This window comes from Alligator mississippiensis, chromosome 1 (genome assembly GCF_030867095.1).
Source record: "Alligator mississippiensis isolate rAllMis1 chromosome 1, rAllMis1, whole genome shotgun sequence".
Classification (NCBI taxonomy): domain Eukaryota; kingdom Metazoa; phylum Chordata; order Crocodylia; family Alligatoridae; genus Alligator; species Alligator mississippiensis.
This window is the reverse complement of record NC_081824.1, coordinates 353,575,830-353,601,370: the sequence shown is the minus strand read 5'-3', so window position 1 is coordinate 353,601,370 and position 25,541 is coordinate 353,575,830. Positions and strand designations below refer to the sequence as shown.

At 38.0% G+C, this 25,541-nt stretch overlaps 1 protein-coding gene across 7 annotated transcripts in view; it reads left to right on the top strand.

The window, feature by feature from the left end:
• The window catches only part of ARHGEF7 (Rho guanine nucleotide exchange factor 7), a 184,083-nt gene that overhangs the window by 146,166 nt on the left and 12,376 nt on the right, over positions 1–25,541 (top strand). For 4 of the 7 annotated variants that reach the window (XR_009459199.1, XM_059721069.1, XM_059721071.1 and 1 more), the window contains 5 exons: positions 2,325–2,403; positions 3,717–3,856; positions 6,194–6,418; positions 9,806–9,899; positions 13,446–13,535. Coding sequence is in view for 6 of the 7 variants with exons in the window: in XM_059721069.1 (XP_059577052.1) it covers positions 2,325–2,403; positions 3,717–3,856; positions 6,194–6,418; positions 9,806–9,899; positions 13,446–13,535 (628 nt within the window). In the remaining variant the exon portion in view is untranslated. Of the gene's footprint in view, positions 1–2,324; positions 2,404–3,716; positions 3,857–6,193; positions 6,419–9,805; positions 9,900–13,445; positions 13,536–16,442; positions 19,477–25,541 lie in introns of those variants that run through there. The other 3 variants (XM_059721072.1, XM_059721074.1, XM_059721073.1) reach the window with 2 other exon arrangements.

Below are 25,541 nucleotides of genomic sequence, written 5' to 3'. Positions count from 1 at the left end.
GTGCAAGAGTATGTCCCTTTGCCTCCTTTTCACTGCCTGGGCTTTCAGTGTCTGTCAGTCCCTCTAAGTTTTTTAGTCCCTGATTGGCTTCACCAGGTAGAAGCAGTTAGCTGTGTTAATCTTTAGTCAAGCAGAATGCAGGGTAGATATGCACCATTACACTGACTAAGATATATATCGAGCACAAGCTTTTGTGAATTCAGCTAGACTTCATTGGATGCTATGAAAGGACAGCAAAGAGCAGTGTATAAAGTGGAGTGTGAGATTTGAATACAAAAATTTAGGACAAGAGGGGAGGGGAGGGGGATAGGGACAGTGTCCCCTGCAATTTCCCATTCAGGCTCTTTTTTACTTTTTTTCAAATTTTTCTGCCTGAGAACAACCATCCTGAGGTAAGCAATGGAGTGTCCAAGGAGGTTAAATTGTTCTGACACAGGTGTTCATGTTTTTCTGAAGTTGGTGTCGGATCACTGTTTACTTATTCTTACGTGGTGAAGATTACTCTGTGTGTCTGATGTGGACAGCAGATGGGCATTGTGAGCAGTTGATGGTGTAGAGTTGCAGGTGAATCAGCCTCAGATGTGCTCCTTGTTATGGGGTTTGATGACATGGCCTGTATTGATGTGGGGACACAGCCAACACTGGGGTCCATTGCAAGGCCTGTTTCCTTAGTGAGGATGGGAGTCAGTCTGTTGCTTAAGAGACATGGTTTGAGGTTGGGGACTGTCTGTCAGCCCGGACAGGTTTGCTTCTATCTTTACAGTCATCCTTTTCCAGGAGAGGTTGGAGGTAATTAATCATCTCTGTGTAAGAATGGATGAACACTGATCTGAGATCAGCTGCAGAAAGACACAGCGGCCTGTGGCACAACACTTTAACCTGCTTGGATAATTCATTACTGACCTTAGGATTGCTGTTCTCAGGCAGCAAAATTTGAAAAACCAGTTTGAACAGAAAATTGCAGAAGTCATCCACAAACTGGATTGTGCCTCTCCAAGCTTGCGCTCTCACGTGCGCACTCCGTATCAATCTTAATTTGCCCCCTTCAGTTTCACGATTCAGTCTTTAATTACGTGAACACATCCTGATTTTTTTTTTTTTTCCCCCACAGCTGCCTTACCTCAGTAGTGAATTCAATAGTTTTTATCTTCCACATTTAATGGGTTCTCCTAGGCCTCATTTTAATGCATGCTGCCCAATCCCTGCATTGACTACAGAAGGATTAATTTCTTAATATCTCTCTGATGCTGTCAACATAGTATATGAGTGCTTCAAATATAAATGAACCATTTTTACATTCCAGTGAGTTAGTATTATTTTACTTCATTTTCCAGTTGGACTAAGGGAGAAAAATGGTCTACTTATTTGGGTTCTCAGTTTGATATACCAAGGACCTTAGCTTAAGCATATTTGGCAGTACTGATTTTTAATTACAGCTGTGGTGAAAATTTGTATCTCATACACATTCTGTGACAGACACAGGAGTAGAATCCAGTTGCACTTACCTTGACAAAGGGACTATCTTTTTTTTCCCCCCCTTCCTTTACCTCATTCACTACACCATCCAACCCACAAAACAGCTTTGACTATACAATACTGGTTTATTCCCTGAGTTTGAGCTGCCCCCTACAGTGACTGAGGTAAGGGTCCTGTGTTTAAAAATAGTGTGTGGCCATATAATTGAAGACTCAAGGAGCAGTAGTTATTAAATAATCATGACACATCATTTTATAGAATTTTTTTTACATAAACTGGCTACCTAAATAGTCACTCAGACACCAAGCATATATTGGATATCTGTGCTACCAATTAAGAATTATTTGCAGATTCTTTGATGATAATTCAAGTAAATAAACAAAGTGGTTTCCTTTGTATTGTAGATCACTTGCAAGCAGAAAAAAGGTCAAATAGTTCATGCTAAATTACTTGATTCCTTCTGAAATCAAATAATCAGCACCAGCATTCACTGTGGAACACAGGTAGAATGGGGGCATCTTTGGAAGCTTTCAAGGAGTGAGAAGACCCTATTCTGGAGTTTTGATATTTCTGGGTGATACTTGAAGTCTGTTCAGATTTCAAGCTCATTTAGAACATAAATTATTCTCTGTTAATAGAGATCACTGAACACACAAAGCTCTGTAATTTGGTTATCAGGTTTGCGTGAATTTTTGCAAATATTATTCCAGATTCAAATATGTAGTTCAAATTGTTGGGTTACCATCTCTGCACATTTTAAATGTGTATATTTTATTTTTAAGCAGCTTTGTTGCATGCCTATTTAAATAAGTAAAAGGGGAAGCATGTATTATGACTTTTTTTTCTAGGGAAAGCTGCCAATGACCGGAATGACCATCACAAAGTTAGAAGACAGTGAAAATCACAAAAATGCATTTGAAATATCAGGTAATTTCCATAAGCATCTCTGTGTGTATACTCACTTCTGCTTGTTCTATGTTACACAAATGAAAGCTCAACTCAACCCTAGATGTTCCACCTTTACAACCTCCATGTAGTCAGGGAAGTGCAGCAAATTCAGGTGTCTTCTAGTCTCCAGCAGGAGATGCAAACTTTGATCATGGTTTGCCCTTTGAAATGCTCCAAAGACATTTGAAATTGGCGTTTGGGATATCTGTCCTTGCCTTAGAGGCTCCTTTGGGCCAAGAAAGAAAGTAAATTTAAAGTCTCTACTGGGGCTCTAATAGAGAGCTCTCAGCCAAGAGCATTTTCTTTATCAAGGGAGCTTCTGCTTAGCTATGTCTGCTAGCCACAAGTGTAGTGATATGTAAGGAGAAAAGAGGATTTATTAGGTAGTTTTCCTGGACGTTACTGTTTTATAGATCAATATAACATCTTAAATTACTCTGGAAAACCAGTAGGATCCAATAATGTATAGCTTTTGAACTAGTCCTCTGAATTCTGCCTTTGCTTTGGTTTCTGGACAGGTTAAAGATGTAGCTCCAAGCAGACTGAAAATCAGAATAATCTTCCCCCACACTCAGTTTCTGCAATTGGAGGGGCTGATATTGCCTCCATATCCTTTTATATTTTCTCCCAACTGAATATCTGAATATCTTTCACTTCAGTTTTATTACTGGGTCATAAAGCAGCCAGACCCCTTCTGAGCTTATCTCCATTAAATACTTGACTAATGTCTTTGTCCTGACTGGGTCAGTTGAAATAGAGCAAGTTGTGTCTTCTGGATGCTGAAAGCCATGTCTCCTGGCTAATTGTAATGTTCTTTACTTTATTGAATGTTTGGTAGAAGGGATTTTATAAATCTTTGAAACTTCTAAGTTAAAGAGCCTAGCTGCTGTGTGTGTGTATGTGCAGTATCATGTTCCTTCCCCCCCCCCCCCGGGCCTTGGACAAGACTTGTCGGTCTTTTTCCTTCTAATGCTAGACCCACTGTTTTATGAATTTTGTTTAAGAAAGATTGCAGACTGGCCTGTATTTGTCATGACAGATGGCTAAACCAAATCTCTCATCACAGTAAAGAAAGAATGAAACATTATTGCTTTGCTGAATTGGGCATGTTATAAATAGGTAAGTTCAGAGGATCTTGATCAGTTAATCAAAGGCTTGATCTGATATAGTGTTCACAATAGCTGGAGACTGGGTTTGATAACCTAGGAGGTTCCTGTCAGTCTCATGTTCCTTATTAATTTTGTGTTGGTAGATAACTGTGTTTTTTCAAGCTTGTGCTTTCTTTCATCTAGGAAATATGATTGAACGGATATTAGTATCATGTAACAACCAACAAGATTTGCATGAATGGGTGGATCATCTGCAAAAGCAAACCAAAGTTACAACTGTTGTGAATCCCACTATTAAACCTCATTCTGTGCCATCTCACACAGTAAGAAATATATTATTAATATAGAATAAACAATCAGTATAATGCATTTCTTTTGAGATTTTTAAGGAAGTGTATTTCAAGATTATAAAATTATTCCATTTTTGCCATTAATAACAGGAAGTTGCAGATTGTCTTGGATTTTGTCTTTCTTTTTCTTGTTCTATGCCTGATTGTGTCTTTTAAGTACCCTGAGAACGATAGGTTCTCTTACTGACTTGATTGGAAGAGTAAGTTTAACAGGGTATGTCTACATGAGATGCTTTACTGTGCATCAGACTAATTTAATATGCAGTAAAGCATCACTGTCTACATGTATGCAGCGGACTGGCCAAGTTTGCCGATGACACCAAACTTTGGGGCAAAGCATCCGCACCAGAAGACAGGCGGGTGATCCAGGCTGACCTGGACAGGCTCAGCAAGTGGGCGGACGAGAATCTGATGGTGTTCAACGCCGATAAATGCAAGGTTCTCCACCTTGGGAAGAAAAACCTGCAGCATCCTTATAGGCTGGGCACTGCTATGTTGGCTAGCACTATGGAAGAAAGAGACTTGGGGGTCATCATTGACCACAAGATGAACATGAGCCTGCAGTGCGATGCTGCAGCTAGTAAAGCGACCAAAACACTGGCTTGCATCCATAGATGCTTCTCAAGCAGATCCCGGGAGATCGTTCTCCCCTTGTACTCGGCCTTAGTGAGGCTGCAGCTGGAGTACTGCATCCAGTTTTGGGCTCCACAATTCAAAAAGGATGTGGAGAAGCTTGAGAGAGTCCAGAGAAGAACCACGCGCATGATCAGAGGTCAGGGAAGCAGACCCTACGATAACAGGCTGAGAGCCCTGGGAATCCTTAGCCTGGAAAAGCGCAGGCTCAGGGGTGATCTGATGGCCACCTACAAGTTTATCAGGGGTGACCACCAGTATCTGGGGGAACGTTTGTTCACCAGAGCGCCCCAAGGGATGACGACTAGGTTGAATGGTCATAAACTACTGCAAGACTGTTTCAGGCTGGACATAAGGAAGAATTTCTTTACTGTCCGAGCCCCCAAGGTCTGGACAGCCTGCCACCGGAGGTGGTTCAAGCGCCTACATTGAACACCTTCAAGAGCAAACTGGATGCTTATCTTGCTGGGATCCTATGACCCCAGCTGACTTCCTGCCCTTTGGGCAGGGGGCTGGACTCGATGATTTTCCGAGGTCCCTTCCAGCCCTAATGTCTGTGAAATTACTGCGCAGTACATGAGTCTAATGTGCCATTTTCTAGCACCTGTAGATGCATTAATACACCCAAGCGCGTGTATAGATGCTGACTGGGAGCAAATTGCCAGTCAGCCTAGGTGGTGGAGGGCAATGGGGAAGGGAGAGCTGTCCCGGGTTGGCAGAACATTGCCTCCCAGCCACAGGGAGATTGGGACATGACGTGATCTCCACGTGGCCGGGAGTCAGCTGCCCAGCGGCCAGAACAGTTCTCCCTGCCCTGTGGAGACTGGGATGGGTCCTAATCTGCACTGGGCTGGCAGGAGGCTGCCTGCCAATATGGGACAACTCCCCCTGCCCTCTGAGGCTTGGAGCCCACCCCGATTATTTATTTTTTTTTTTTTTTCCCCTGTGCCAGGCAGGGAGTTACCTGTCAAGCTGGGACAGCTTCCCTCCCATCCCACATAGCTCCAGGTTGCCACCAGAGGTGGGATAGCTAGGGTTTGGCACCCAGGAGAGCCTGTAGCTCCCCCTGGCTGCTGCTAGTGGACAGAGCAAGGCAGGAGCTGCTCCTGTTGGGCACAGTTTGCTCCCAGCATGGGTGCACATGTAGATGTGCACCCAGGAGTGCTTTAATGATCCTAATTTTTCTACGGTGAATATTCAGGTGTATTAATTGCACATGTAGATGTGCCCACAGTCAAGTCTTCACAAATTAATTTAGAATAGTCATCCTCAGGATGCTAAGTAAATTACCCAAACTGAATGGTTCTTTTGGATTTGCTTTTTAAAATTTAAGTATATCAGTGATGGCCTTAGGGAGATTCTAGTTGTTTTGGTCCAAGAGCAGGTTAGATGAACACTTGACTGGATGGTTTATTCAGGGATTGTCTTGCTTTGGGAGGGGGCTGGGCTAGATGACCTTGAGGCCCCTTCGAGCCCCACTTTTCTATGATTCCTATGTGCTTGTTCAGTGCTAATCAGTAAGAGCTTATTGAAATAAATTTATTTTCTGTTATGTAAATAATAGAAATGTTAGGTACCTGATTAAACTGACCTTTTTCCAGTTTTGATTTTTTTTCTTTAATATGAAATCATGTTTCTCTTTTTCCTCCCTGCCTTGAACCTCTGTACATTTGGCAGCTTCCCTCCCATCCAGTAACACCATCCAGCAAACACACAGACAGCAAACCGATACCGCTGACCCCTGCCTATCACACGCTTCCACATCTTTCGCATCATGGGACTCCACATACAACTATAAACTGGGGACCCCTGGAGCCTCCTAAAACTCCCAAACCTTGGAGCTTGAGCTGTTTACGACCCGCACCTCCATTACGGCCGTCAGCAGCTCTCTGTTATAAAGAGGTGAGGTGCTAGAGCCTAGAAATGCAGAAGTACAATGAAAGATGTAACCGTTCTTTTCCCTATGGCAATCTTGAATAGTGCTGAGGGGAGGGAGGGCATGAATCATTTTGGTAAACACTGAAATGTGGAAATAGCTTAGTGCTTTTACTCTATTAATATTATTATTTAAGCCAAGAGTTTTTTTTTTTCATTGGAAATCCTCTCCATTCATGCATTTTAATCCTGAGTTTTGGGGATTTCCTTCCAGCATTTATTCTACTCTAAGCACGGTTTGTGTCAAATAGGATAGGGGAAAAACACTATGCAGTGTAGAGATATACTGCATCTCTATATAATGTTGAACATTTGCAATGGATGATATGACCAGATTGCTTTTCAGTAGTAAGCTATTGTTTACATATGTACAAATTAACACTTGAAATTTCATCCTAGAATTTTTTTGATCTGGGAGTCTTCATGCTCAAATGAGACTGATGTTTGATATCACCACCTTGAGAGAGAGAGAGAGTTTATTTGAAATGTAAATGTCATTTTTGATTATCATGAATTTTATAGGAAAATGTAGCAATTCTTGTCTCCAACACCATTGCCTCACACCCTTTAATGTGACAGGTTATTGTCCATTTTCTGAAATAAATAGTTTTGTATTTCTCATTTATCTACAAAAGGATAACAATTGTAGTTTGGTTGTTCTTGTTGATACATTCAGCTACTCAGTAACCAAGTAAAATGTCTAATATTTTGTTTGTTGAATTTATTGTGCATGTATTTTAATACCTGAATACACCAAAGGAAGCGGGCGGTGTCTACTAATTAGAAACAGATTCTGTTACTGACTAACTGTGAAACTGCAGGAAAATGACAGTTGCTTTCTCTCCATTCCTCAATTATTAAATAGGCAAATGCTGCTTTTTCACATCTTGAATCAAATAGGATAAAGGAAAGATACCATTTATAACCAAAGTATCATTGGTCAATCATGATCATATTACTAAAGAAGCAGAGTGAGTGATTTCCTCAGCATGTTGGGATCCTCTGCTGAAATATACTATAAAAAGAATAGTATTAGATATATGGTAGAGAAATCAGGCAGAGGATAGGGCATGGATTGTATGAATGCAGAGAAGTCTAATACTTTGAAGAGTAATGGTAGAGTAGTGTAATGTTATATTTAGACACAATATTAAACTTTTGCTCAAAAGCTTGTCTCGTATATTGTATTGTGATTTAGATTTTCATGTTAAGGACTAAGTCCCTACAGGAAGGAAACATATATACGTCCAAATGTGTTGAACATGCATGTTTGAGCTATGGGTAAGAATGTATTTTTGCAGACATGCATATTACAGTCTTTTATTTTTGGTTTGTTTGGTTTTTTCTTTTTGTAATTTAGATGTGAAGTGTTTAGGGTGAGTCTTTTGCCCTACAGTTGAGACCAAAGAAGTTCCCTAGGGGAAGAAAAGAAAAAAGATGTATAGAATGATAATAACTTAGTTGAAAGTTAAACATCTTGGTTTTAGTTGCTGGCTTAGTTCAGTTTATTCAATAGCAGTTCACTTTCATCTCCTCAGTGAAATACCATATAATTTCTCGCATACATCGTATACTTCCCCCCCTTCCCCCCCCCCAAAAAAAAAAAAAAAGAGAGAGTATGTGTATTACACTGGGAAGCTGATTTTCTGTGTGGGTTAGAGGGACCCTGCTTTGATTCCTGCTCTATGATGCAGCAGCTGTTGTGTTAGTGTTCAGGCAGCTGAGGGAGTTAATAGACTTAATGGCTTAGTGTTCTTCACTCCAAGGGGGAGTGTTAATGATTATCTTTCCTTTTTAATTGTTTTGAGGTTCTGCTAATCAGTCTGACCTTTCTTACAGCAGTTTTGCTGTCTGGTAGCAGTTGCTGGTCTTATCTCCTCCTATGCAACAGCCTTGGAGACACTTCAGTTCTTTTCAGAATTATAGATTTGCCCTTGGAGACCAGCCTTCAGCAGCAGCTAGAGTTCTAGAGAGGAAGAGTGAGTTTGAAGTTTAGGCCCTGTTCCTGCTTGATGCAGCCATAGGTCTAGCAAAACCTTTTTTTTCATTCCGCCTTTCAAATACAAGGCACACATTATATTCAGCGGTGTGTTTGGATATGAAAAATATAGTATGTTAACTTCTTTCCTACTTCGATACATACAGTCTCTAAACGTGAAAATTTTGCTCACCTTTTACAGTGTTTTGTACATAACTGAATTTTTTAAACCTATCTTCATTAGTCTTTGTCATTCACCTTTTCATTTTCTTGTTCTACATATTTATAATAACTTATATTCTGAAGGTAACAGATAGACCAGTATGTTTTTAATATTCCTGTAAATTAGCATGACTACCATATAGAGCAGAGCATCTTTGTTGCTGTATTTATTTTGCTTTAAGTTCCTCTTTACCAAACTAAAATGGCATAAGGAAACGGATGTACATAATTCACTAGCCTGTCTTGTTACCATTGGTGCCATTGGTTACCATGTGAACCCCCTGGAAGTGCCGGTGGAAGTGTACTTCCAGTTTTGCTGCTGGCTTGGTGATTGGCTGCTGGACGACACCCCCCTCCCCCCCCCCCCCTCCCCCCGGTCAGCGATCTGGTGCCGCCCCCGCATATTTGGGAGGCACCAGTCACCCATGCTTGTTAGGGTCTTTTTGTTTTTCTTTTTAAACTTGCTTATCAGGCAAATCAGATTAGTTTATTTCACGAAAGGGAAAAGCTGTATGTGTCTTTATACATGTTCCAGGGGTCGGGGCGAGGAAGGGCTTTAATTAAAGTGGCTCCTAGAGCGACTCTAATTAAAGTACTCAGAGTGTCACGTGTATCAGCGTCCCCGCACTGAAAAATGATGGTGGGGGAGCTTTTAACTAAAGCTTATTCAAGCCGTTTTTCAGCACGGGGATGCCAATACCTGTGATGCTGGAATCTGCTGGAGCGTGATAATTATCGTGCTTCAACTGACTCAGTTAATTGAGTCTGCTCCAACATACTGTAATTACAGCATGTTGGAGCAGCCTTGCTGCACGTGTATAGGCACTCTCTGGGTCACTTGTCACTGTTTCCTTGGTTTTAGTGCCAAAACAGCCTCCACTCTCTTGCAACAGCTTTTGTTGTGTAATTCTGTCAATAAGATCAGAATAATTATGTACAACCAGTTGTGGACATAATAGTTTGGGAGAAATAACCAGCCCGTTCAAGCAAACCTGACCTGATAAAAGCAGTGTAGGTTAGCTCTGTTCTGCGGTAGTTTATAAGATTCTTTTTTGTACAGTTAACAGGTGCCAGTAAACAAACAAAAACATGTCTTTTGAGAGAAGGGAATAATAAACCAATAAAAAAACTTTTATTCTTTTCTTTTCCTGCAGGATCTCAGTAAAAGTCCTAAAACCATGAAAAAACTGCTTCCCAAGCGCAAGCCTGAACGTAAGCCATCAGATGAAGAGTTTGCACTGAGAAAAAGTAAGCAAGCTTGAATAGATGTAGTCCCCTGGTGTCTGTGTGTGGAGAGAGAGTTGCAGAGGCATGGATAGTATTTCAGTTTTTCTTCTAATCAGAAATTTGTACTTAACTTGCCCTGCATAACAACTTCTCCAGTTTCCTGTTTTTAGTAACTGACAGCAACAGTAGCAGGAATGACTTACCCCATAGATCATCTTGGTATACTAGAAAATAATTCCTAAGCTCCCTAGTTAAATTTTTACCACATAACTATTTTCAGGAAAGAAATCAGTAATTTTGTGTGTAGTAACTTCAGGCCTGTGAACAGCAATTTGGAGTTTAAAAATGGTTATCCTGATTTTTATAAGGAATAATTAAATAGGTATGCTACTGAATCAATTATTTTAGAAGCTTTTATTGAAAGCTGTGGATTGGAAGGCAGATGCTTATAAGTACTGGTACTAAGATGTGTATCTTTCAAGGTAGGTCACTTTTTTTTTATATTTGTCAATCTTACCAATATTTCCTTTGGCATAAGGATGTTTTATGACATCTGAAGCAAAGCAACATGCAATTCTGAACTGTTCCTCTTCTTAAGGTATAAAATTAATTGACAGAGGTTTCCAAAGAACAAGGTAGATCTATAGAAGAAGAAATACCATAAAGTTAAAAAATCTGTATGTTAGACTATGCTAAAGGGAGATTTAGAAGGATAACAGAAGTGGGGGGCAGGGAAGAGGGATAAGAGAAAGGGTGAATGTCAGTAGTTGCTATCCAGAAAATGCCTTTACTTTGTTTTGTGAGGTAATATTACCCTTACTCCATAAACAAGATTTATAAAATAATATAAGGAATTGGAGATCTCTGTAGTTCTTAGAACAATGCAGCCATTTAGATCATGCCCCCTCACCCAGGCTGCCTCCCACCCCTTTCTGCACGACCAAATTGGGTCTGCTGGCCTGCCATCCAGCCCATGGGGCAAAAAGGATGAACACTACTAATTTAATGTTTTATTCTGTTATTAATAAACAACATGCTTCTCTAGGTGAGTTATCTTTTTACTGTTTTTTTTTATTTTTATTTTGAAACAGTTTAAAATAACTTGTATAAAATTAGATAACAAGAAAAATGGTCTGTACTTTGTTTACAGAGTATGTATTTGAAATACTTATTCTAAGGATTACAGGATTTAAAATGGTTTCTAAGTATAAAATAAACAAAATATTAAATTTTGACTGATTTATAATCCAGTTATAGGTCTGATCAGCACATAACAATTAGAATTCTAAAAATTAAAGCATCTTTTCATTACTGTGTCTAAGTATGAGGTATAATGATTACAGATAGATTTAAGGAAAAATGGATCTGTAATTTTAAATGGTTTAGAATTGCAGTTGTGCAATTTAAAAGTAGTTATGTCACAAACTTGATCACTTATTCCTCATACAAGTAATCAACATATGCAAGAAAAGATGGAGCTAAAAGCCAAGTAAGTGTTAATTGGCCTTTTATTTTCTTTACATTTTTAATCTTTCCCAGCTGCTATAATTAGGCATAGAAGTGTAGTAATGGCAGAGAAACATTCTTGAATTTTTCTTGCATTACAACCAATGCAGATGCATTGCAGTAGCTTCATTGCTTCTTAATGAATGTCCAGTACAACACATCAAGTCAGATATTTGTATGGAGGTTCAGTCGTTGCCAGTATGCAGTTGCAGCTTTGTTGCACTTCTCTAAGATACCAGACAAACACTTGTGGTCTTAGAAATGATTGAAATGCAAATGCTAAAAACAACTTTTGTGTAGCTTAAGAGGGAAATTAAATAATTCTTACTTGTTTAATGAGAGGATACTTTTATTTTTTTTAAGTTTCATTTCTCAGCTAAAAGGAAAGCCTGACAACCTTTATTTAGTAATTGACTAAATTGAGACTTCACCATGTTGTCATTCATTTTTAGCTAGTGTTTGTTCTTTTGTGTCAATTGCTGCTTGATTGAGTAATTTGATAATACCAATCAAATGCCTTCATGAACCTAGATTTAAGGTAAGAAAGGAGAATACCTATAAAAAGCAGTATTTTTCTCTTCACTAGTTAAGTATGATGTTACATTCTGCCTGAAAGAATTGTTTGGTTGACACATTTCAGCACTGGTTAAGAAAAGTATTTCTGTAGTCAGGAAAAGGGTGGATGTATTTGGATTCCTTGAGCATGACTGTGAAACCTTCAGGTTGATGTAAGCTCTTGTGTACTGTTTGCAGCTAGACACAGTTCTCAACTTCAGTGAGGTTTTCCTTTTGTTCTGATTATAAATCATAGATCATTGGAAAATAATACTGTAGTAAAAATCTGAATATCTTGTCTGCTGGAACAAGGTTGTGCTTTTTGCTGACTTGAAAAACCTTTACAAGCCCTCCATAACAAACTCCATAGCCAATAGCATATATATAGGTGTGTGTTGTTTAGAAACAAATCAAGCAACTGAGTGAAATCCTGTCTCCCCTGAAGTCAGCGCAAAAATATATCTTGTTGAGTCACCTAGTGAGGATGATGGTGAGAATGTACATTTTCAATCTTGTATATGGCTCTATATGAGAGTAGTATTATGCCTGAGGTTAATTTTCAGACTTCTGAACTTCCTCATAGTATAGCTTTTGAAAAACTGGTTTCACTTGTGAACCTTGATAAAGTCTTTACTTTTATGCTCCATGATGCTCTAATTTTAGTTCCTTGAAATAAATGTCCTATTCTCTGGTTTCTCCAATTTTAAACATTGATATGGCTTCATCTTCAAATAATAATGGATTGTGTATTTTTCTGTCTGATTTTTGCTATTTCAGAATACCACAGAGAGAATTCTTTCTACTCTAGGTATTCTATGAAGCTTAAAATTTTCAGAAGGCTTCTTGAAATTGGGAGTCAGTGATCAGATTTAAAATGTTTTCCAGTAGATTTTATAATAGTAGTAGCAAATTGCCCATCAAGAACATTGTGGGGATGGGAGGGAGGGGCAGAGATGGAGCACTGCCACCCACCCCATGCTGCTGCCACCTCCCAGGAGGGAGGTGGGGAAGCTTGCACATGGCAGTTGCCACCCCCCAACCCGTGCTGCTGCCACTTCGCATCCGGCTATCATTCTTGACACACGTTTTTGACAAAGTATTGGCTGGAGCCATGCCCCACAAGAGCATTACAGACAAACAGACTAAGCCCTTTATCTCTATCTAGATATATCTGTACTTAGATATAGAATACATGTGTGTATCTGTCTGCTGAAACTCCATTTTCTTTTTTGCGTATTGAAACTCATGGCAGAATGAAAATCATGAATAAAATACTGTCATCTAGATTTGGTATTATCTACAATTTATGGAGGTATTCAAGAGTGGTGTTCTGTAGAATCAGTAAACTTTAAACCTTAGTTGAATTGGAACTTCAATATTGATATTTGCCTTTAGAACTAGAATCACATTACAAATAGAACTTGCTTAATAGCTCCAGTCATTGTAAAGCTTTGATTTTTTTTTTGATTTTTGTTTGTTTGTGTGTTTGTTTTCTGTTGACTGTAGGTACAGCTGCACTAGAAGAAGATGCTCAAATTCTAAAGGTCATTGAAGCTTACTGCACAAGTGCCAAAACACGGCAAACATTAAATTCAAGTAAGTTAGAAAATACTGAAATGATTGAACAGAATGCTGGTTAGCTATTTTGCCAGTTACAAAGGACTGGGACTGTTTTTACATAATGGCATGTGTGGACTAAGATAATTGGTCTTTGGATACTTCCTTATTGTTGAATGCTTGGGTACCTGAAGGAGAGAATCAAAAGTCCTGAAGCTCTTTGTAGAATCCATAGTATTTTATAGCAATTGGATCTTATGGATTTTATAGCAATCCAGAGTATTTTATTTGCCATGGTATGAAAGGCAAAAAGGAATGGCTGTTTGGATTGCTAAAAATATAATTGAGAGAGAAGTTGATAAATTAACAGGTAAATGGAGTAATAGATTTTAGTATTTTTGGGCTACATCTGCTTTTATACCTTTGGTTGATTCTGTTTAATGAACTATGCTCTTTACTTTAGGGGTTGAGAGAAACCTTGTCTCCCATTGCAGAAGAATAACATTGCCACTAGCTGTTTAATAATTATTACAAATCATTACAAATTTTAATCCCTTATAATATTTTTTTTCATAGAGCAACTGTTCATTTTCTTTAATCTGTATGTGTTGGGTAAGGTTGCCACTTCTAGTTTTCTCAGATACGTATTCATTTATTGGTATCTTTTATAATGTGCCCAAGATGTACTGGAAATTTTTTTATCTAAATCAAGGTTGCAGTTGTAGCCATTCTCTGTATTGTAAATAAAATACTACAAAGCAGGGGGATCTATCAGCATGCATTTAACTTGTATAAGGAAGAAGAAAAATGTTCACTTTGAATTTGCACAGTTTAGCCAGTAAACTTAATTTCTTTGTGGTATACTATGAAATGATCATGAGACACATAGTGATCTTTGTTGTCAACAGTTACGAGTTTGGACATTGTAATTTATTCACTGTCCATTAATGCTGTTGAACTCATAAGTGTTTGTCAGTGTTCTTACCAAAGCAGCTTTTTTTGCATTTTTTATTTCTACTCCAGACTGGCATTGGGAAGTTCCTTGACAGATGTGCAGTTGCTTTGGTATAAATTGCAAAGTAGCTGATTTTTCAGTGTTTAAAATTAAAATAGGAATTTGGGCCTTTGTGTCTAGGGGTTTATTGCAAGTCTGTCTCTGTCTCTTCCCCCCCCCCCTTTACATTTAGATTGTTATTACCTAAATGTTTGAGAAATGACACCTTTATTCCAGTCTCTCTTGCGTTTTGACAAGTTGTAGGCCTTCAAGGTGACACACTTGTCAATTTTAGTGCTTGACTCATTCCTTTGTTAGATCACTAATATGATTTTAGTCATATGATCATTCTGTTTTTGTTGTGGTTTACCTGGTAAAAATGAACAAAGTCCATTTTAAAGTTTGAAAATTCTCATGTTCTGCATTTTAAACTAGATCATTGCTATTTTAAATGTCATGGCTGTGTGTTTAGTTGGTGTTGATAATTCTTCAAAGATAATGTGACAAGAAATAGTTTGGGAACATTTGATATAATGCAGTTGTGTGTATGTAGGCACACAATGGATGTGAAGCATATTTTTTGCTTTTTTGCCTATTTCCCCTTTCTATGTATATTTAAGAAATATACATAGTGCAGTAGAAATCATTGCATACATCAAAAGTCAACAGCTTTTATTTGCATTTAGCTTCAGTAAGAAACAATAAAAATACCAATTTAGATGCACATCTGCTTTTCTTGTAAAGGTTGCCCATTCGCATAAAAAATTGTAGATTTTTTTTTCTGTCAAGACACTTATAGTTTAAAATCAGAAGGGAAAGAAGGAACTCTTTAATTTTCAGTTTATGTAATTATAAAAAAAAAAAAAAAAAAGCCAGGCATTTTTTTTAAATTGTCACTGTCTTTCTGTACCCCTTCCTCACCTCTGTGGTCACAAGCTGCCTCTCCATCCCAACGTTGAGTTGACAGTTCTCTTAGTAGCACTGTCTTCGGTCCTACATTGTGCTGCTTTTGCAAGTCCAAATTCAGCCCTGTAAGGGTACTGGTGGACTGGAGAGAAGTTGTATGAACAAATGTTGCCCTCCTTGGGAGGAACAAGCCATTTGGAGGTACTGTTGGGAAAAGGAATGAAAAAGAGACAGCAAAGGGTGGGCCTCTCTTACAAACCTGATCTGTCACTTCTTGCTCTTAGAAGTATGAGACCCCTAGAGAAGGGTTAACATCAGTAATAACTCAGCATATATGGCTCACCTGTACCTTTTCAGTTTTCAAGTGTTTCCAGGAACTTAAATTAATAAATAAATACTTTTCCAGATAGAAGTGTCAGGTGGGAGAAGTATTTTTGAATAGTGTTGTCCACACCAAACGTTCCTCAGGACTTGCTGGGAAATTAACTTAGATACAACCATTAAAATGACAATTGGCAGGGCCCTGGCAGGGAGCTAGTTAAAGTAAGTCTCTACAATATGTGCAAGTGTTTTGGAGTTATTCTAAGGTAGCTCATCTGGTTTGCAACTTTTTGGTTAGTCCCATAAAATTCTCATTTGATAAAAAGATTTCCCTTTCTATTCTTATGCCTGAAGTATGGCTGTGGGCCCCCAATCAGTTTTTGTTCTCCCCATTCAGTTTTCTGTTAAGCAGCATTGACTATCCCATTCATTAAACAAAAAATAGCAGGGTACTCAAATTATGATACACTTCCTAATTCAGTCTGCTCAAAAGTTTAAAAAGAAAAACATTCAAAAGTTATTACGTGCCAAGTGTACCTTTTACATAAAACCCAACCAAAATAATAAAGCTTTGGTGCCTTTTTAACAATATTTTCTCTTTTCCTTCTCTTCCCATCACCTTTTGCTTTTGTTTCATGTGTTTGGTTGTGGCTATTCCTTACGTTCTCCTCATCCCACCTCTGCCTATCCACATCTACCATTTCATTTCACCCATACATCCTTAGCATGGCAAGGCACTGACCTGATGCATAATCACGTCTTGGCTGATGATGACCAATCAAGTCTAGACTCCTTGGGTCGTCGCAGTAGTCTTTCTCGTTTGGAGCCTTCAGACCTCTCAGAAGACTCTGACTATGACAGTATATGGACAGCCCATAGTTACAGAATGGGGTCTACATCTCGTAAGAGCTGTTGCTCATATATCTCTCACCAGAACTAATGCACTTCTGAGCTTTTCTTAACAAATGCTTGTTGTATCACAGCCTGCTTTTCTTAGATGTTTTCTTGCTGTTCCTTGTCTCTTAATGTGATATTTTAACAACTTTTGAGGGGGTTTCTGATATTTCAATTGTACCTGATGGGAGGTTTTATTGCCAATTTAATACACATACAAATAGTCATTCTACAGACAAAGTGTATATCCTATTAAGGATATTATTTCTTTAGGGTTTTTTAAGTGACAGCTGTTGATCTGTAGCTCTGAATGGTCTGTTTTTTGACTTGGTCAGTGTAGCAACAAGTTTATTTCTTTTTCTTTTTGGAAACAGCGCGTTTTTGTATTTTGTACTGAAACCATACTGGTTTGTGAGCTAAGTGCCAGCAATATGGAAATACTTTAGACTTATAGTGGTCTAATTTTCTACGTATTATTAACACCAGGCATAAAGCAAGAGGAAAAATATTTAAAATATGCAGTATAAGAACTATACAAATCATTTGGATATATGAATATCTGGGCAATCTGGAAGAGCATTTGCTAATCCATGAAATTTGTTTTTGTATTTCTGTCTTTTTTTTGTTTTCATTGTTTAGACATTTTATGGAAAAAAATCGCACATTTTCACAAGTTAAGCAGTTGTGTCTTGAAGACCTGGAAGTGTATGCCCGTTAAATGTGACATGTTCGGGTAGTTTCACTTTATCAGCAGTTATGCTGTCACTTTCCTGTATGCAATAGTGTGGAAAACACCAGGTTTTAGATGCTGATTTGGCTGTTAAAATGCACACAGTTGTTAGCAAATCATTCATCATTCTTTTTTCAAACCAACAAAATTCCAGCTAAAATCAAACCATTTGTAAAGGTTCCTATTAAAAAATCTTGAGTGTTCAGCATCTGGAATTGTAGGTATAATTGCAGTTAAATTGGCTTGTTGGAAGGCCTTAAAAATAGAATACTTGGCTTTTGGTTTTCACAGTTTGGATGTCTGTGACATTTTATGGTATTTTGTAATTTCTCTTATAAGCACATTTATTTTCAGCAGCCAGCTCTTCATTCAGAGTAATATTAGCTTTGCAGAAAACTGGATGTGATGCATTGTATGAAGTTGAAGGTTTTGAATCTGCACCTATGCCATCACTGGGGGAATGTGTGTGTTCTGTATGGAAGTTAACAGAACTGGAATTGAAATATTTGTTTTCTAAATTCTTCCTAACATTAGCATTAGGGGGGGAAAAAACATTTCCCTAAAAAAGGTCAGTAATTTTACTTGCTTTCCTTAGGACTCCAGGGTGCTGTGTTTTTTTTTTCCTTCAAATCATAAGTGCTCAGTGTCACTGCATGAACAATTAAGATAAGTGTGGTACAGTTGTTGCTGTCTGGGAATACGATTGAATTGATTGCAAATCCTGAGGCAATAAGACAATTTTGCAGGTGGCTTAAGCAGAAAAGTAAACTTGAATATTTAATGGTTTAAACATGAACAAGCCCAGAAGGATGTCAGAGTGGAGAAATTGTATTAGTTCTTCACGTTGGTAACTTCACTTCCTGTTCTAAAGTGTTTGCTAATCTACTTGTATTCTGTCACTATTGATGGATTGGAAAACTAGCTAATGAAAGTTAAAATGCCTGTCAGGATGATTTTTAAATGCACTATCATACAAGTCTTAGATTGACCCTCCTGGTGTCCAGGTATATGTATGTGTTGCACTTAATTTTATCTCAAAGAAAATTGCTGAGAGGTATCTAGTATGTGGCGTATGTACTCTATGCTGTCAGACAGCTGAGCATCTGTAAAGCCCACTTAGCTTTCATTTTTACTTTAAAAACACAAAGTATTCACTTTCTACTTACACAGAAAGTGTGGATCATTTTTCCTGTTGTTTTTAAAGCAGTAGTGTTCCAGTTAACTACTGTTTTTTGCATTGGTTAAATGCCTATTCACTTACATAATACAGCTGTTACATATATTATGTACTGTAACTATGAGTTTGAAAAACAGTTGCTGCACTTGAACTTTCCTTTATCACACAGAATGTTTTTGTTACCCAGGTCTGAAGATTTTATTGACTTTCTATGCACCAAAGCTTTGACAGTTTACCACCATTAATTCTTGTAGCAGGTAAATCATAACATCATTCTGATTATATGTCATGATGTTTTTGAATGCTAACATCACTACAGAATTAAAAATCATTCAGTGTTTTCAATGTTACAGGCCACTAACTGTTGTGAATTGATCAAAAGTATTAATACAACAAGCTTAAAAAATGCCAGTGTGAAAATGGTGGTATTCAGTCCAAAGGTTCAGTGTTTCTATTTTTGTGGAACTTTAGTCATGGTAATATTAGTACCTTATGTTTATGCAATTCTGTTTAAAAAAAAAAAAAAAAAAAAAAAAAAGTGTACAGTTAGTATTATACTAAAAGGATGGAAAACCTAAATTAGAAAGTAGGTTTAAGCCATTGTCAGCCCCTTTCCATATGGCTTAAATGGTGTTTCCATTAAATTAGTGTTTACCCATAAATTGACACCAAGCTATACTGATTGTGTGTTTTGCATAATTTTGCCAAAACACAGTAATGTGTACATAGTGACGTAAAACATTAAAAATCTATATATTGTGCATTTAATTTGTGAATGGGAGAAGCCATCTTTGGTAGGTGACTGCCTTTTGAAAATTCAAAATGGATGTATAGCTGAATGTTGCATTGTATTGTACAGTATGCATATTGTTTGTGGTTGCATATACTGATTGAGTGTTTTGTTTTATATAAAAAGGACATCTGTTATGTACAGTTGAAATAAATTTTGCATTTGCTAGCCTGTGACTAATTATTATGCAGGAGAAAGGACAATGTAACTTAACATTTCACATTTATTTGGCTTTTTCCTGAAAATAGTGTAAAATAGTATAAAAATGAAAGCCAAATACTAAAATAAGGAAAACCTCTGATACTGAAGGTAATAATTTATCATTTGTATGTAGTAACTGAGATGTACTGTGACGGATGACCCAAGTCTAAATTGTTCCACTTCCTGCTGTTTTTTGGGATGGAGAGTGGGGTGCACTAGCTCTTACGCTCACTCTCTCGCTCTATTTTTCAACGTTCACTTTGCAAAGGTATTGTCATCTATAGTATGTGTTTCCCCTTTTCGTTTATGGAAACAGTAGTATTTCTTCTTCAGATGGCAAATGTAATCAGTGTCTTTTGGCAATTTATTTTTACTAACAGAACAGTCTAGGTAGTAACTGAGAAGTGTGTAGCAATTTTAAGACCTAGTAAAAACAACTTGGATTGAAAACATATTCATGGGACTGGTTATCAGATACCAAGAAAGAGTAAGTGAGTATAGTTCTAACATCCTAAATGCTACATTTGTATAATCATCTGCAATTTTTGTTGCAACTTTTTTCCTTGAAAACAGTGAATATTCAGTACTTATGCAGTATTACTATATAAGTCATTCACATTTTTGAGTGACCTTAAAAAGACTGAATGCATATGTCAGGACCAAGATAATAAATAATCCATTCTAGTAGAAACACTAAGGTGCTAAAGTTTACTATTAATGTAACAGCTCTCTTCTATTATCTTTTCTAATGAGCTTTTATATCAATTAGGGAAATATTTGCAGTTCTCAATCTAAAGTAAGTATGTTTTGTGTATTCTTCATTTTTTGTCTTAGAGGTTTTCATATGGTTTATTTCCCAAAGTAGGAAGCCCCTTATTAGATATTACATCATAGCAATAACAGCTGTGCTTTTCTACAGAAGATTTACCTCTGTCTCTGAATCTTCAAGATTGTGTCTAGTCTGACCATTTGGTGGTAATATTAACAGCTGGGGCTTCATGTTTATTTCATTCCATTCCGAATTGCACCATTTTATAAGTGAACTTTTTGTTTTGTTGTTTTCCCTGTTTACAGCATCAGGAATCTGAAAGCCCCACTGCATTCTTTTGTGCTTGCATATCACTGCCCGCACTAACATTTTTCACACTCTCTCTAGCAATGCATTACAGACCCCTTTGTGCTCAAGCACACCAGTGCAGCCTCCTGGCTTTCTGTGGTGTTTTATAGAGAAGGTGTAGGCTGAACTTTTTTGATTTTGCATTTGGAACCTCTTTAACAACTGGGCTGATGCACAAGAAAGAACAGAACTGGCCTTGCTCTCTTACCCCTGTCACATCCACAGTGCTACCAGAATTAAAAAGAGTAACTAGTTACTCAATGCACACAGGGAAAGGGAATAGAGATGCCATTTCTAGTGTCCCTCTTCAAATAGAATTTCACTGAATTTTCATCAGTGAGCATACTGATTTGCCCATAGTGTTCATCCATGTTAATACGTTAAATTGACTGATGCAGTACAAAGTTGAATATTGAAGTGCAGCTTTTCTTGCTACTGCACAGACATACCTGACTTGCACATGAAAATGCCAGACCTCTTGTTAAGGTGGCCCATTGCATATCTTGACTATCTGTTAGTGTGCATACTTACCTGATTTATGCATATGCTTGTGGTATCTGAACTGCAACTGGATCTTTGTGACCTTCTTTTAAACTCAAGCCCTAGAGGGCTCTTAGCAGTTGTATTAAAAGAATTTCTAAGCCTGTAAAAGGATCCTATTAAAATAGTTTTCTTGTAAAAATAATGGTAGAAACAAGACTGCATGAAGGTAATGTGAAGACCATATAGTTATGGATCAGTGCAAAAGTTCTGCAATTGCACGTATAAAAAGATGAAGAGAATGGTGAGATCTGTATAATCCAGTCATCACTATTAGCCCCAAATTATTCCCCAAATTTGGTACTTGAAATTCACCATTTCTAAACTGCACAGTGTCTGTATCTGTTAGCTGTGGTATTTTTAATTTGCTCTGTTTAGACCTAGACTAGGCCTAGGTTAACACTGTGCTCAGCTGTTCTTTCCCTCTGTTTTAGTGTAATCCGGTAAGCGTGAAATGAATTAGTCTTCCCTACAAACCTCTTCCCCTTCAACTGTATGAACTCATGTGAGATTGATTTCGCTGGGGTCACCTAACCCCAGTTGTCTTCCTGCCTAGACCAGGGGGGCTGGACCCGATGATCTTCAAGATCCCTTCCAGCCCCTAACAATCTGTGAAACCCCAGGGTCAGAGTGTACCGTGATGCAACTTCTAAGGCAGTAGAGCTGCATCATGGATCTGAGAGATCATGCATGTATGACTTGTAAAAGAGCACTCTGCTCCCTTTCTGAAAGGCAAATGAGAAGGTGCAGTTATAGCTGCCATTGAGTACTAGTGGAGACCTTGATGGATTCCAGTCTGCATTCTGCCTTTTTCTTAGGAACTGATTTTGCTCACAGTCGTAAGTGCTGTTCTGCTCGCTTTAGACTGAGGTCAACTGACCACTTTCTTGTCATGTAAGCTGGTTAGCATCTCATGTTATGGGTATTTGCTTTATGAATGTTCCAGGTATATCTGAACGTGCCCTTCAGTATGGATAATACGTACCTAGAAGGTATCTGTCACTGGTGAATAAAAGCACTGGTTTGTCACTGAGGGATTTGGTATGTGTCTCTTATATTGTTTCCCATGTTGTTGCATGATGTGCTAGTTCTGGGTACAGTACAATAAATGTGCTGATATTACTCTGCTGTACTTCACTTACCCAGTGGATGTTTACAAATTCCGCTTCTGCCTTAGAGGATATTGCCAGTGAGAAGCATAAAAGCCACCTTACCTTAGCTTGTTTCTGGGAAAGCAAATGTCTTTGCAGTTGGTTACAAGTTTGTGTCTGCTTATTGATAGGATTTTGTTGAAGTGGGCAGTTGTTACAGATCTTGGGAGAACTTTCAGTTCCTCGTTTTCTTTGGTTTTTTCATTTGTACAGTTTTATACTGGTTTTGTTCTTACTTTGTGACAAACATCTCAATAGCAACACCTGCCATACTTTGACGGAGATTAATTGTAACTCCTTTGACAGGATGGGATGGTTTCACCATCTGCAGCTTGTTCCAAATGTGATAATCCATTTGCCCATGGGGGGGGGTTGTTTTGTTTTTTTAAGCATCCATGATTTAAATTATATGTGCCCTGCATACTTTATTGCTTAATGGCTGCCTAATAAAAGTTGGCTTCAGTTTTTAATTTAAACTACAGCTTTTTGTTGCTTAACGCTCAAACTGACAATGTTGAAGGTCTTGTTAAGCATTTACTTGTGTGTGTATCTCTGAAATTACTTTTGTTTTAGGAATGTTCCCATCTCATCCCCAGCTGCGTGCGTGCATGCGTGCGTGTGCGTGCACCCGCCCCCCCATGTGTGTTGCAGCTGGAGTTGGGCCCAGGAAGATGCACCATTGTTACTTCTCTCTGACATCCATTTTAGTTTACTCCTTCCCACTTTTAAAAACATGGTTTTTAATTGCTTCAAAGTCTTTGTTTTTGTGTTTTCTTTATAAAAGCATGCCCTTTGTAATGTACTATTCATGTGCTTCCCCCTAACTCCCTCTCCCCCTTTTTTGTACTGTACCTCTTATGTATACCTCTCTCTTTAAAGTTCAAGGCATTTTTGTTTTGTGATTTGTAGTTTTTTTTCTTAGTCCCAGACTAAAATATCACATCAAGGATGTTTTTATACATAACACCAAGTCCTGTAAAGTGCAAGGCTGTAATGTTACTGACGTGTTCAATTCCGTTGATTTCCATAGGCCTATATAGGAGTACAACTTCAGACGAACATTTTAAGTTTCAGCTAGCATGTTACAGCTTGCTGGGCCAGCTGTTTCCGAAACTGCAAGCCAAGTAGCCCTTCCTGTATATGAATGGGCTAGTTAGGACTGCTGAGTGCTAGCACTACTTAGCCTGTCCCCACGCTAATTAGCACACCCATGGGCTCGCACAAACACAGCTATGCTACTTGCCATTTGAGATGTTCTGTCATGCACACTATGGTGTACTTGAAAGTGCTGCTGCCAAGCACAGTAAATTTACTGCAAAGATAGGACCTATGTAGTACAGCCCAGTTGTCAGTGTTGGGGTAAGGATAGTGACTATTGAGCCACCTTTAGACCATCCTGATCTCACACTGCTCTGGGACCTGGAAGAGCTCTTGACTTAATTTAGGCAGCTCTGAGACCCTGTTTTAAGGTTGCCTGTCTCCTGGACTGCCATATGGGTGCTATATTATGTGGTATCTTCAGAGCCTGTCACCCTTGGAATGTTAATTTTTTTTTTAGTGTGTGCAAGGTATTTAAGCACTCCAACTCCTTTTAAGAAAATTTAACTTTCTGGTTGAGATTGACTGATTTTACATGCATGCTTAGCAACTGAATATAGCAACCTCTGTATAGCTGAGCATTTGAATAGGTTATTGAATAATAATAATAATAAAATAATAATGTGCCAGTCTACTCTTTCTTCATTTGAATAACAGCCATGCTATTGGTAAGGGTCAGCAGGGTAATAAAGCAGGTTGTTCTATTTTATATTGTCATATTACATTTATCCATTTTTCATATACTGTGCGAATCTGCATAATGAAGGTCTCAGTGTAAGATGAAAAATGCTACTTTGGTATCCTTTTATTTCTAGTAGGCTATTAGCAAGAGCCCATGAAGTGCAAGAAGAACATGAGAAAATGAAAATAATTTTTCTTAGTGGTGAACAAGCTAATCTCATCTGAGATCAGAGCAGTGAAAGTTGTGTAATGGATAATAGTGAAGAAGTATTACTAAGCCTGTCAGTGCAGCAAGAGTGACAGTGACATACTCTCAGTATTCTCATGTGGCATGAAAAGATCAGTAAAATAGAAAGTGTCTTTTTACACAAATGGTGTGTATGTGTCTACATAGTATATTACATAGGGCATTTTTATGATGGCTTTCTTTTTATAAAATTGTGCTTAAACATTCTACATCACTGGCAGGAGATGCCTTCAATTTTGATGGTTATGTATGCATTAGCATATATCTTTGTATACGTGTATATATGTATTATATAGAGATATACATGCATATCGTATACATGTGTTGATGTGTATGTGTGCTGTGTAATATGGGGATAGCATGAAGAGAGCAGCTAAAAAAAGAAAACGTTATAACTGTGTATACATACACGCACACCCCTGTAAGGACTTCATATTAGTATGACTTACCTCTGGCAAAGAGAATTGGATGCTGCTCTGTATGGAGATAAAATGCTATATAGTGCTCCAGTTGACTGAGAGAATCACTGGAGAAAAGCACAAGATGCTTTGCTTTCTCAGGTCAAATTTTGTTTTCTGTTAAGGTGCTTGGAGCTGAGTTTGGGTCCTGAGTTCTGATACCAAGTGCCAACAGTTCATTAACTAGCCTCTTAAAATCATTTTTAGCTCAGTCTCCTAGGGCAGCCTACAGACATATTTCCTTGCATGTTAGTCAATCAACTGGAACAGGCACAAGACAGATAATTTTGCACTGTATGAAGTTATGATGGACAGCTCAAGTACAGAAATAACTTTCACCGCCCCATTAAGAACTTCAAAATTGTCATGATTCAAGCCACTCCTGCACTGAAAAACACGATTTTCTTATTGTACAAACTTTCAAAACGTTTTCCCCATTTTTATGATGTACGACAGTCCTTAAGGATATAAAACTCTCCCTTAAATTATTTTTCCTCGCTAGAATAGCTTGCTTGTCTTTAATCAGTAGGCAGCATTCTGTTTTTTTGCTGTTGACTCAATGGTTCTTGAAAAGTCTGATTGCAAAGGTTCTGGTGGTTCATATCTTTCATTGGGTTCACTTTTTTCTTTCACTTGTTTAGAGATTGTTTTGTTAACAACTATGAAGGAAAGGCAATGGTGTAATGAAGCAGCTGGTCATCAAGAACTGACTAATTTCTACCAACATATCTGCTTCCAAC